Source organism: Morone saxatilis, unplaced genomic scaffold, assembly GCF_004916995.1.
Source record: "Morone saxatilis isolate NCDOM2014 unplaced genomic scaffold, NCSU_SB_2.0 Contig2, whole genome shotgun sequence".
Lineage (NCBI taxonomy): Eukaryota > Metazoa > Chordata > Actinopteri > Moronidae > Morone > Morone saxatilis.
Window position 1 is genome coordinate 17,507,137 of NW_023339762.1, and position 12,108 is coordinate 17,519,244.

The window sequence follows — 12,108 nt, forward strand, 5'->3', positions numbered from 1 at the left end:
ACTTCTGTTATGAATTGGCGCTATACAAATGAAATGTATTTTCAAAATGTGAGAGACAATGTCTGTTACTCATAACAACAAAGCATATTTCAGCCATGAAATTCTTCAAACTCACGGCAAAGATCATTGGATCTCCAGCTGATGGATACACCCCTCTCTGAACAGGTCTGAGCATAGGCCGCGATAACATCACAGAAACATGCACAGTCGCCCACTGATGGACAAGAGCATGCTGCTTCCACACACATCTCTACATATGGCTCTGGATCCACCTAGAGATGCACAGGAAAAGGTGAAGCGAGGACTAAGTGCATGAACCTAACAATGGGTGTGTCAAAAATGTGTGTGTGTGTGTGTAAAACACACTCACCTGGCTGTTGCATTCTCTAAACAGAGGACCAGTGATCAGACGACACGACTGCTCCACTGTTACCAACTTGACAATGTTGTCACTGCAAGGAGCGGGCATCTATACACACAAGAACACAGTAAAATTTAGTTTTTTTTCAGAACATTAACTACAAATCATACTTTTAGCATGCATACATGATGGCAAACTATTAAAGCATAATTTATGTTACAAAGTTGATTTCAAACGTTCCAGGCAGTCACTGTTTTTTGACTCACGTCAATATGGTACAAAACCCAACTTACACAGACTTGCCTGAGGTAGGTAATCCATCACAGTAAACATGGAGTCTGCTTCAGTTTTTATCAAATTTATCATCTCACCACTTGGCAGCCCACCAGGTATGCTTGTACGTGCCAACAAACAAGAAAAAAAAGCCCTGGGTGGCAGAACAGGACCATGTATGGAACCTTACTGTATATAGCCACATCTAAGCCAGTCATATAAATAGAGTTACTTAAATTGTCCTTCATGGGGCGGACAAAGTATTGCAGTGGCACCAAAGGTCAACCTCAGTCAGGCCACATATAAACCATGTTCCCCATACTTGGCTTTGACTTAACTTGACTTGACTTGACTTGACTTAACTTGAGGGTTTTGCGCAATGATTTATTCATGTTATAATCAAGCCAAAACTTAATTTTATTATTTTAAAACTATAGCTCTTATAGGTTACTAAAAAAAGACTATAATAAGCATGTAAATTATGATTATAAACAAGTGCCTGTTTTTTAGGCTATATTGGATTTCACAGGAGATATTTAACTCTATCAACAAGACATGTCTAAGTACATATAAACATATAAAACTTCCAGGGAGAATTTCTTTGGTATAAAGCCGTTCCAGTGAAAACTGTTCACAGTGGGAACATTGTGCCTAGAAAGAGATGCAGTTAATTTATATTAAAATTAATTTCTAAACGCTGTGAGCAGCATGGACAAAATTCAATTCACCTCCATTGGTGTTGCAGAAATCTCAAGATGGATAATAAAATAATATAAAACAAAAGAGAATCCCCCATTTAATTTAAGACCAGACTTTACCTGTGTTACATCAGCACAGCTGGGAATAACCTTCCAGGAGTTCCCAAAGTGTGAGGAGTCAACCTCCAGCTGGTTGTTACTGCTCATTAAGTCATTGTTGACGTTTCCATCAAAGTTACCACACAGACCGCACACCCGGCCCTGCATACAAATAAAAAATGTGTGCAACAAAAAGGACATGTTAAAAAAAAAAAAAAACGTGTATAAAACAAACATCAAAAGTAGTGTTATAATACATTAGTACCCTGTATGTGGCTGAGATGTGAACCAGAAGGCGAGTTCCCTTGTCCCAGCTGAGGGAGATGTGTTTCCCCAGCAGCAGGGTATAAAACTGACCAGATCGCACAATCTCCACCTGTGAGCCCTGTAGCACAGGCCTCTTCATTTTCACCTGTGAGAGAGAAAGATGGCAACCATGGATGCATATGGGATACTCACAGGTCAAGTCTGAAATGTTTGGTTTCGAGCAATTCAATTATCAAAAGACTATTATCAAACTCTCAATGTAAATGAGTAATGAATGTGTCTGATAAAATGTTCAAATTGCAAATCTTTTTAGATTAATATGTAAATGTTTTATGCAAAAGGGACTATGCTGTCTTTCACCGATGCAACAGTATCTGTGGTGTCCATCTGGACTTGGCACTTTATGCCTATGACACACTGAATCACATAAGCTGGTATGTGCGTGCTTGTGAGTGTGTTACCTCTCCAGCTTGCATTACAATCAACCCTCCCTGGTAAAATATCGTGATAGCTTTTGCACAGCGATGTCCCACAATTCCACAGGCCTCATTCTCCACCAGCACTCTGAATGAACCCTCCTCTCCGTTACACATATCCTATTGAAAGTAAAAAGCAGAAAACAGACAATGTAGGGAAAGTATAGAGAGTCTGGATCTATTTTGGATCTCTCTGTCTCTTACCTGAACCAGGACATATTGACACAGGCCAGGGAAGGAGTATTTTAGGCCATCAAAACTGATGTAATGCCCCTCCCCCACAGTGCGGCACACACCATCGCACAACTTCTCTGTGCAGTGCCACTTCCTGTTCTTACACACACTGTAAACAAAACAGCCTGTTAAGCAAGCCCAGTGCGGGTATTGCGCTTCAAAATCATGTATGCAAATAATCCTTTTTACCAGGTGTTGCAGTCCACTGAGATGGTCTGTCCTGATGCATATGGCCTGTTGTTATGGTAACAGGGACACTGTTCGGGTGCAATGCAGTCTCTGCGGTGACGTACCTGAAATCAATTCGCTAATCAATCAGAATGTTCTATTTTAGATGTTTTTATATGCAACAAACACACGCACACAAAGATAACACATCACCTACTGTGCCAGGTGGACAGAGGCAGCCAGGGATGCAGGCAAGGCTGACACAGGGCAGATCCAGATTCTGGCAGGTCCTGGCACACTCAAGGCCTTTTTCTCTTGCATCACACTCTGCACGGATTAGCGGAGGAGGGCACTGGGCTGACCGGCGCTCTGTATACACAAAAACCAAAATGTAGATGGTTACAGGAAGTTGGTAGTCAGTTCCTGAAATACAAAACTAACTGGGCAGTCACAAATGATAATAAAGCAGTTTCACTTCAATTGCCAAATAAAACTAACAGGACTGACCCAGTTGTTCATTGCATTTAAGGGCAGCAAAGTCTCATATTAAATGAAGAATGGAAATGAAAGATACCATAGGGATAGTTGATTATACAAATCACGAAACACATGGACATTCAATAGAGCTACTGAAATTGTACCTCTGGATGGTGCCAGGTCATCGTCATAGAAGAGGTCAGACAGTAAAGTACTCATTTCAGGAGAGCTGCAGCGCATGGAGCCATTCTCACAGTAGCTGCACACACAAGCAAAGAAAAACACACAAAAAGTGAGACAATGAAACACGATGTCTGTTAGCTTATTATAATTAACATAGTTTGTGAATATGCACTGACCAGATGCTGTTGTGATCCGCGAAGACGTCATTAGGCTGGTAGAGCTGTCCATCATGCAGGCAGGTGCACAGGTCAGCTGTCACACATTCTCCAGAGTCACTCAGGTACTTTCCAGCAGGACAAAAGCAGCCCTCCTCACACACCCTCTCCCCCTCACAGCCTGCCTCAGCCCCAGCCAGAGCACGGCAGGTCCGGTCACACACACTCCCACAGGCCTCATACACCTGGCCCCCAGTACACTCCAGCTCTGCCAAAATCAAATAAGGGGAAAGTTAGGCATCTATTAAGCTTTTTTAATGATAAATTGTTGGTTGTGATGATTGATATTGTACTCTTAATGATACCAATAATCAAATAGACAGATTTTTATGTGGTGCTTATGTTTTATCCAGTTTTGTATTGACTTGCTCTACAATAATGCTTCCTCTAAAAATGGTGAATGAATTAAATGTGTGTATGTTTACCAGTGTATGTGCGTGTGAATTATCAGCTGTAACTGAGTTCAGTGTAAGAGTTACCGCAGAGTGAGGGAGACCTCCAGTTAAGCAGCACTCCTCTGGCATTGCAGGCAGCTGCATAGGCTGACAGAGCAGAGCAGAGGCACTCCTCACCGTCCCCACACGCACACACATCATAACGACAAAACCGCTGGAACGGACCCGGGTTCACCAGAAAGTGGCATGGACTGAACACGTCTGCCATCATCACTGAACATGCTTCTTCTGCAAAACGCACTGAAAGGTGGAATAGGAGGATTAGAGGTTATTTTATTGTTGTTATTTTGTGGTGATGTTTGTATGTGTGCATCTGCATGGGTGTGTATACCTCTTTTGGGGTTAATGGTGCATGGATCATTCTCATGTCTGTGGGTGGATTCACAGTCTCCGTTAATCCTCCATGATTGGCCGAACACCTGAGGACCCGCCTCAACCAGACCAGATCCAGACAAGAAGTCATCACCTTGGTTACCATTGAAGTTACCGCAGAGACCACATGTCTGCCCTGCCCATCGCGGCCCCAGCTGGAGAGTCGGACAGAATTCAGTAAAGTTGTTTGCTGAAGATAAAATAATAAATACCTTTATCCATCCAAATTATTTCTACCTTTAAAAGCACGCGGCCCCGTCCATCCCAGTCCAGACGAAGGTCTTCTCCAAACTTCACACGCACAGAAGACTGAACAGTTCTCTGGATGTGCAGATGGCCTGCAAAGTTGCACACACGGGGAACTGACTAGTTGAATTTAATATAACATTAATGTAAACAGTTAAAACAATAAATAGCAGTATTCTTACAGTATCACCAATCACAAGAAATCTGGCCAACAAAGATATTCAAATTGATTAATTTTGATTTGATGTTTACATGCTGATGTTGACTGGACCTCATCATGATGGAAACAGTTTCTTTTTTTTTGTAGCTTTGAGCCAATATGTTGCCCTCTTCAGAATATAGTAGTAGTATAATAGGTTGTACAATAAATTCAGTACATTCTCTGCTATACTTTATTTGCCTTATTGTAAGTATAAAAGCATATAGCCTAGAGTATAATTCAATATGCTGAGAGGGACTATAAAATGTAGATCTTATCCACTATTCTACCAAATTGTCATACCGTGATGCATCGGGGTCTGGATGTCCATGCTGTTGACAGAGACAACTCCTCCATGCTTCAGCTTCACTGTCATGTCCTCCAGAGAGGGCAGGCTGAGCGTCACTGAGCGTGTGCACACTGCATCTTGATCATCTGCACACTGAAACACAATACCAGCAGCGGAAATACTGTAGATGACAAGCAGCTTGTGACAGAAAAGTGACAGAAAAAATATTCATGTAATGCGTCTAAGTCCCCAGCTCTCCTAAATTCCAAAATCCATTACCTGTACATTCTCAACAATGACGGAAAACCCACTATCTGTGCAGTCTCTTGCCAGCAGGTACTGACAGTGACCAATGAAGGTGAAGAACTTATCGTCAAAGGTCTTGAAGTGAGACTGGCCCACCACCAAGCACTCACCTATACACACCAGAAAAGAAATTAGCAACCCAGGACTTTATTTTACCAGTAGAATGTGTAAGTCCGTGCATTGACTACTACTGTACATCTCTCTCACCAGGGCAACCTTCATTAGTGCATTCCCAGGAACCGTGACGACACACACTGCAGAAAAGAGACAATTTAGTGAGGAAGCATTATATTTCTCATGTATCTGTAAAGCAATATTTAGGTATCTGTGTATTCATACATGTTTCTGCATGTATATTGCCCTCTCACCAAGTGTTGCAGTCCTGAGAGATAGTGGATCCTGGAGGGAAATGTCGTCCCATGTGCACACAGGAACACTGAGATACCTCCACACAGCGATTACCATCCAAAACCTTACCCACTGAAAAACAAATACACACAATGTTAGCACTACAAGCAACAGAGAAAATGAGAGAGAAAGATGAAGATATAGTGAGTGGGAGGTTACCAGGGCATGTACAGCCATCGGCACACTCTTCCTTGCAGACCTCCTGGATGTTGAGACTATGGCAGGTTGTGGAACAAGACTTGGTGCATTCACTGTATTGCATCCCAATTGGACACTTGGGGACTGAACACACAAATACACAAATTTAGATTATTAATGTAACTTCATAGCTTGTAACTACCTTCTCACTGACAGACAAACTTACAGCACTGGCTCTCCTCCAGCCAGCCATGAAGAAGCATCCCGTGTGCGTGGCACGTGCGAGCATACTCCAACAGTATTGGACAGTAACAGTCTTCCCTGTCCTTCTGGTCACAGTGACATGCCTCCTCCTGGCACAGCATCAGGAACGCCTCAGGAGAGACCAGGTGGGCACAGTGCAGAAACACACTAGACGTTTGCAACACGCTGCAGCTTGATAAAATCTAGAAAAAAAGTGAGTGATGTGGTTAAATAAAGGGGGATTCTATTATTTAAGGCCAAAGAAAACAGTTCTTCATACTATAGTCGATAGTGAAGTTTGATTTTAGTGGTTACAGGTTTTTGTTACTAAAACAAACAAACAAAAAAATGACTGAAAATATTAGCATTCTTGTCTTATCATGAGCTATCCTGTATTGTCAGCTCATGCAAATAAGGGACAATAGATTCTAGGAAAAAACTTCTGGTAGGTAGGTTTTAAAATGGGGGAAAAAATATGTTAATACACCAATAACAGCTACTAGTGTTGCTATAATGCAAACAGAAGATTGATGATTTGAAGACCATAAAATAAGTTTGAGAGATAAAAGTCTACAAGTAACAGCTGAACTTATTATAAATAATATCAGTAAAGATATCTTTAAATTAATATTCTCAATTCCCAGTTGTTCCCAGACTTTGGACTGGAAAAAGTTACGCAATAAAAGAGCACATAACCTTTTCTCCAGAGACACAGGAAATAGGTCAGACTTGCCGTTATTGAAGGTCGATAGTTTCACACTAACATGTATTTAATACTGTTTTTTCACATGTGGGTGTTCCTATTGCACAAAATGTTCTCACTAAACCTGGGTGATTTTTCATGCTAGCCCACCCACAACGCCTGCAGTAGAATGAGATTTCATGCCTCTATTAGATATCTCTAAGCGGTGAAGTGTCCGGAACTGAGGGGAGAGAGAGATGAGATGGGTAATGACATGCAACAGACTCCCGGTTGAATATGAACCGTTGTGGTTCACAGTTAGCACTTTACGCCACCAGAGCAGTGTATGAGAGTGTAATAATAGCTCAAAATATAGCTTTTAGAATTTTTTACACAAAAAAAAATATTTCAATAATTATTTGACAATACCAGTCCAACATTTTGATATATCATCAGCACAAGTCCAATTATGACTACTTACTAGTGATACACTAGCATGAAATAATGTATGCAGCGAGAGACAGAGATCCTTTGGTTTGTGAGTTGCAGTTGAATTTCTGAGCACTAAAAATAATACTCACTGAATGCCAAACACTCTAACATCAAAATGTTCAGATCCTGTCATGCCTTAATGTGCCTAAATTTGTGTGGGCTGCTTCCCTAAATAAAAGGTTTCATATTATAACGAGAAATTTCTGTTCATTTTCAGATGGTTTGCTGAAATGTAAAATGTAATGGCATCCCTAGAGAGTTCCTGACACAAGTGTATAAATTGTCATCTCACCGCTGAAGTCTCTTTGGTGCTGTTACAGGATTGGCTGGGATTTGAGACACGTCGACATGACTGACCGGCCCCCTTCACTGCCCATGAATTTGCGAAGTCGTAACTGTCCTCTGTTAGGAATCCTAAAAACACACAGAAACACACACACAAGTTGAAAGATTTCTCCTTAATCTCATCCTACCAACACTGTTTCTCTTGCTTTCTTTTACCCTTTGTTATCTTTTCCTGTACTGACTGCTAGTCTTCCTGTTGCTGAGTGCTGGTGACTCAAATCATTTCCTAGATTCCAGTAATAATAAACTTAGTTTTGTTCTTAGTTTCACTCTCTGGTATTCACATATTCCCTATATGCACAGTTACAGACTTTTGACTCTACCCATTTCCCTGCATGATCTTACCTTCTTGAGCAGTATATTCATCAGCTGATACAGAGTTGAAGTTGCCACAGAGGCCACAGGTGCGGTTGGCATGGTGTTTGGTCATTGTCAAGGCGATATTAGCTGCATTATCAATGGTAACAGTGAAGCCAAACTCCTCGCTCCAGAGTTTATATGAGCCAAGCTCTGAGCCCACAAACACAGAGTGAGATGCATAGGGCAGAGACAGTCTAAAATGGAGACACACATAAAATATTTGGTGTTTTTTTCTGCAGTAAGTCAACATATATACACATATAATTGATTGATTGATTGATTTTTGCATGAGAACTTAAATTTCTCAACCTTCTTTCTCCTTGCGAGAGCCGTCCATCTGTAGACAGGTGCAGCTCAAAGGCGTCCCCCAGAAACAAAGTGACTCCAGTTCTTTTGCCATTGACAAAATCGCCTGCAGATTAAACACTTTATTTAAGTACATACACTGTTTGAGAACTACGCACAGGACACTGAGCTACTGGATGAGCATCAAATGCCTTTAAAATTAAAATCTGTTTGTTTCTTTATTGAACTGTGTGAGCGTGACTCACCCAGCAGTGTGAAGGAGCGATGGTTGCAGTCTCCAGCCAGAAGGTAGCTGCAGTCTCCGGGGAACTCATATAAAACCCCATCAAACGTGTGAACATGGTGTCGTCCGAACAGACTGCATCGCCCTGTCATACCTGCCACGCAAGCTGGAGACATGCAGAACACACCAATATGCAATTTACTGAAGAAGGAGGAAATATTGAACATATTAATTAAGTGACCAAATGATCTGATGTAATACTCACCTGTCAGATGCAGGATAACCCATATTTCTTGCAAATACCTCTTCAAACACACCTGAAATACATATGAATATGCTTTTCATTATCATCACCATTTCAATATCACAATACTCCTTGTACTGTGTTTTTAAAAAAAAGCTTTCTTCAGTTATCCAAAAGTCCAGTAAGTCCTACCTCCATGGCTCCAGACCCAGTTAATCCACAGAGATGCAAAGAAAAGGTTAACACAATCCAAAATCAGAGAATCCAAATGTTTTACTTTTAGACCTCACACAGTCAAGACATAATGACGTGACAGTGACAGTGTGATGGTCTGTGTCAAACAAGCAACCTGAGAAGAGGGTCATATACTTTGTCGCACATACAGACCCTCAACCACCCTGGAAGCTCTACTTTATAGCAAAGAACAGACCCCCGCCCAGTCATCATTGAGATCCCTCCCCTTGCCAGGTTATGTCAAAAAGAGCAGAATATCATTCTGTCCACAACTCTGTGTCTGTAGACTGACACCATCAAACACACTTAGCAGGACAATACCAGGATATGCTCACTGATCGCCTGGCTGAGTGATTAGTCTACACATGCGTAGCTGTATCGGCGCCAACCCAAACAATTCTTGTGGAAAACACACTTACTGGAGATATCTCACGCAATCACCCTGCTTTGGTGGTGCCAAATTCACAAACACATGACTAAGCTGCGCCAAAATTACACACACTCACACTGGGAACATGTACGGTTCAGCACTCTCAGGTGCAAACTTCACCGATCATCTGACTAAAAGACAAAGACAGACAAACATTCACAATCAGTGTCACACTCCCAAATATAAACAAGTCAACCTTTTATATCTGTAACCACTAAAACCTCTGTTTTGTGAGTCTAAATCTATTCCTATCCAATTCTAGTAACACTTCACAACAGTGTGCTCTGTTTTAAGGTTGATGTTGGGTGGAGCTGTGCTGGAAATACCTGATTCAATATAATGATAACACTATAAGTTGTCTAGTGACAACAAAATCAACAAGTGAGTCAGGAAGATGGCATGGGCGTATTAAGTGAAAACATCTGTGGGAATAGGTGTCAAGGTGCCCTAATGTTATCAATTACACCTGTGGTTTTCCTGCTATGACATGCCAAAAATGTCTGCTGTGAAAAGATCTGTTCTGCAGACTGTGGGGGGATGTGCACACTGTGCCCTTGGGCACTTTCCACAGAAATGCTGGAAGTGGGCACAGGTATGTAGGTGGGCTGGGGAGATCAGGTGATGGGGAATGGTGGGAACACAGCGGTTACTGGAGGTCTTAAATGACAAGAAATATTGGACAACAAATTGGCTGACATTGTGACACTCAGAGCCACCCACATTCAATCTGAGAAGAGGTCTAATCAGTCAGAATAACTGAAAACGGCTGTGTGCAAAACCTTTAAAATATTTAGTAATAATATTTATCTGTATGTTTTATTTGATAACAAAGCAGTTATTAATGTTGGTAATCCAGTAATAACTACCTTAAATCTTAAACGCAGGTCTCAATTAGACACCTGGTCTGGATTTTATAGAAATTCTTTGGATTGGATGTATAAAACCTCTTAAAGCCCACTGGGTCGTCCACTTGAGCAAGTTCTAAGCTGATCAGATCGCCTACACAAATATTAATATTTAAACTTGTCAATGTGAATATTGTACACATTGTTAGATCAGTTAGATTCTCCACAATTCAATCGTTCCGTTCATTTTACAGAAACCACAAGCAGCAAAAGTATCAAATGAAAGATTCGTAATTGATATGTTATATTGATACTGGTTTAAATAAACAGTTTGACAGTATTTCCCATCTTTGCTGAGCAAGAGTTTTGGGCAAAAGGAATTAAATGCTTTCCCTTATAGATACCTGTTCCAAATAAAAGCCTGGGCTATTAATTGAAGTTTATTAGTATTATACTCATGGGTTTCTCACTTTCTAAAAAGTCATAAAGTTTGCAAATCTCAGTAAGCCATTAATAAAGGGTTGTGGATTTCCTATAAAAGCCATTAATAAAGTGCTCATATAAGAAGGACGCTTCTTCCTGGTGAAGTTCTTGTTTTAATGACTTACAACTAATCTACAAAGCATTAATAAATAATGTATTAACCATTAATAAAGCATTAGTTACAACTAATAAATAAATAAATTTAGTGGGTATGAATTATTCATAGTGGCCAGTTTCTTTTAATTTTTGCCTGTATTCACAATCAGTTATCTAAAACATAAAAACATTCTTATTTAGCTGAAACAAAAATACATGTGTGGGTTCAATAGCAGAAAGCCTGATGAAGTGAAATCCTACAACATGCACAGACACCAAGATAATACTACAAACAGTCAAACTGGTGCTTTGAATAATAGGAGAGTGGTCACTTAGTATCTGTGTATGCTGTCTAGCTGGGAAAGACGTAGCTCACGCGGACATGCTCGTGCACCGTGTTCATTCATGTACAGTACATTCAGTCCGCGAACGCGCCTGTCTTATTCTGGCAGAATTACGTCATTGCACTGCCCGGGGAGCTGCAGGAACTTGCAACCAAAAAGCCCCCAGCAGGCTGCTGCTCAGTGCATTGTTGTATCATTGTATGCAGGAAAGACACACACTGTGCATAGGCTACATTCCCTCGGCTAGGAGGCTGCAATTTGCAAATAAAGTATTCTGTAGTCTTATTTTGAAGACATTAAAGATACTTATAAAATAGTGCAAGAACTTGAAAATCCCTACTGAGAGTGGCAAAATCCACCCCAAGCCCCTTTATAAGAACATGAGTGCGATTACAGTGAGGAAAGTGCCTTAAAAGAATGTGAACATCGTTATATTACTGAAAAGTCCCAGAAAGAATCCCTATAGGCTACTATAGGAATTGTATAGGATATGGTTTTTTGAATAGACATATCTTAAGCAAACAAAATGGAACCAAATAAAACAAAAAAAAAGTGAGAGAAGGCTACAGGAGGCTTTGTCTTTGCAGTCCGTTATGTGTGGGGGCGGACCACTACAGGCGCGCACAGCACGACGCGCGTATCAGTGCCGGCGCGTCGGGAAATAACCTCATTCTGCATACTGACTGTTATTTAGAAGGTCTTCTCTTCAATTCTGCCGTCGATTTAGAAAAGGTGATACCGGCAGAAGTGTGATCCATAGCTCAAGTACCGCCATGGCTGCGCTGTCGGGAGGAGAGATGTGCATCAAATACCTGATGTTTGCCTTCAACCTGATATTCTGGGTGAGTTTGAAGCGAGGAAATGCAACGATCTCAGAAAAATACACATCCTGTCTGTGTTTAATGTGTGTGTGTGTG

The 12,108-nt window shown here is 41.0% G+C and overlaps 2 protein-coding genes across 3 annotated transcripts in view; one reads left to right on the plus strand and one right to left on the minus strand.

Annotated features, from left to right (window-relative positions):
* Positions 1-9,141, minus strand: part of vwf (von Willebrand factor) — a 20,145-nt gene extending 11,004 nt beyond the window's left edge. For both annotated transcript variants that reach the window (XM_035665216.1, XM_035665217.1), the window contains exons 1-25: positions 8,952-9,141; positions 8,781-8,832; positions 8,538-8,681; positions 8,296-8,398; positions 7,972-8,180; positions 7,574-7,695; positions 6,091-6,310; positions 5,886-6,008; positions 5,687-5,798; positions 5,526-5,572; positions 5,292-5,428; positions 5,027-5,165; positions 4,516-4,616; positions 4,238-4,433; positions 3,931-4,146; positions 3,413-3,659; positions 3,218-3,312; positions 2,794-2,945; positions 2,598-2,701; positions 2,379-2,517; positions 2,160-2,294; positions 1,697-1,843; positions 1,453-1,593; positions 371-469; positions 116-272 (exon numbers count right to left, since the gene is read on the minus strand). In XM_035665216.1, coding sequence (XP_035521109.1) covers positions 116-272; positions 371-469; positions 1,453-1,593; positions 1,697-1,843; positions 2,160-2,294; positions 2,379-2,517; positions 2,598-2,701; positions 2,794-2,945; positions 3,218-3,312; positions 3,413-3,659; positions 3,931-4,146; positions 4,238-4,433; positions 4,516-4,616; positions 5,027-5,165; positions 5,292-5,428; positions 5,526-5,572; positions 5,687-5,798; positions 5,886-6,008; positions 6,091-6,310; positions 7,574-7,695; positions 7,972-8,180; positions 8,296-8,398; positions 8,538-8,681; positions 8,781-8,832; positions 8,952-8,957 — 3,343 coding nt within the window. In that variant the 5' untranslated portion in view covers positions 8,958-9,141. The remainder of the gene's footprint in view (positions 1-115; positions 273-370; positions 470-1,452; positions 1,594-1,696; positions 1,844-2,159; positions 2,295-2,378; positions 2,518-2,597; positions 2,702-2,793; positions 2,946-3,217; positions 3,313-3,412; positions 3,660-3,930; positions 4,147-4,237; positions 4,434-4,515; positions 4,617-5,026; positions 5,166-5,291; positions 5,429-5,525; positions 5,573-5,686; positions 5,799-5,885; positions 6,009-6,090; positions 6,311-7,573; positions 7,696-7,971; positions 8,181-8,295; positions 8,399-8,537; positions 8,682-8,780; positions 8,833-8,951) is intronic.
* Positions 9,142-11,827: 2,686 nt separating this feature from the next.
* cd9a (CD9 molecule a) overlaps positions 11,828-12,108 on the plus strand; it is a 7,599-nt gene continuing 7,318 nt past the window's right edge. The window contains exon 1 of the mRNA XM_035665543.1: positions 11,828-12,033. Coding sequence (XP_035521436.1) covers positions 11,965-12,033 — 69 coding nt within the window. The 5' untranslated portion in view covers positions 11,828-11,964. The remainder of the gene's footprint in view (positions 12,034-12,108) is intronic.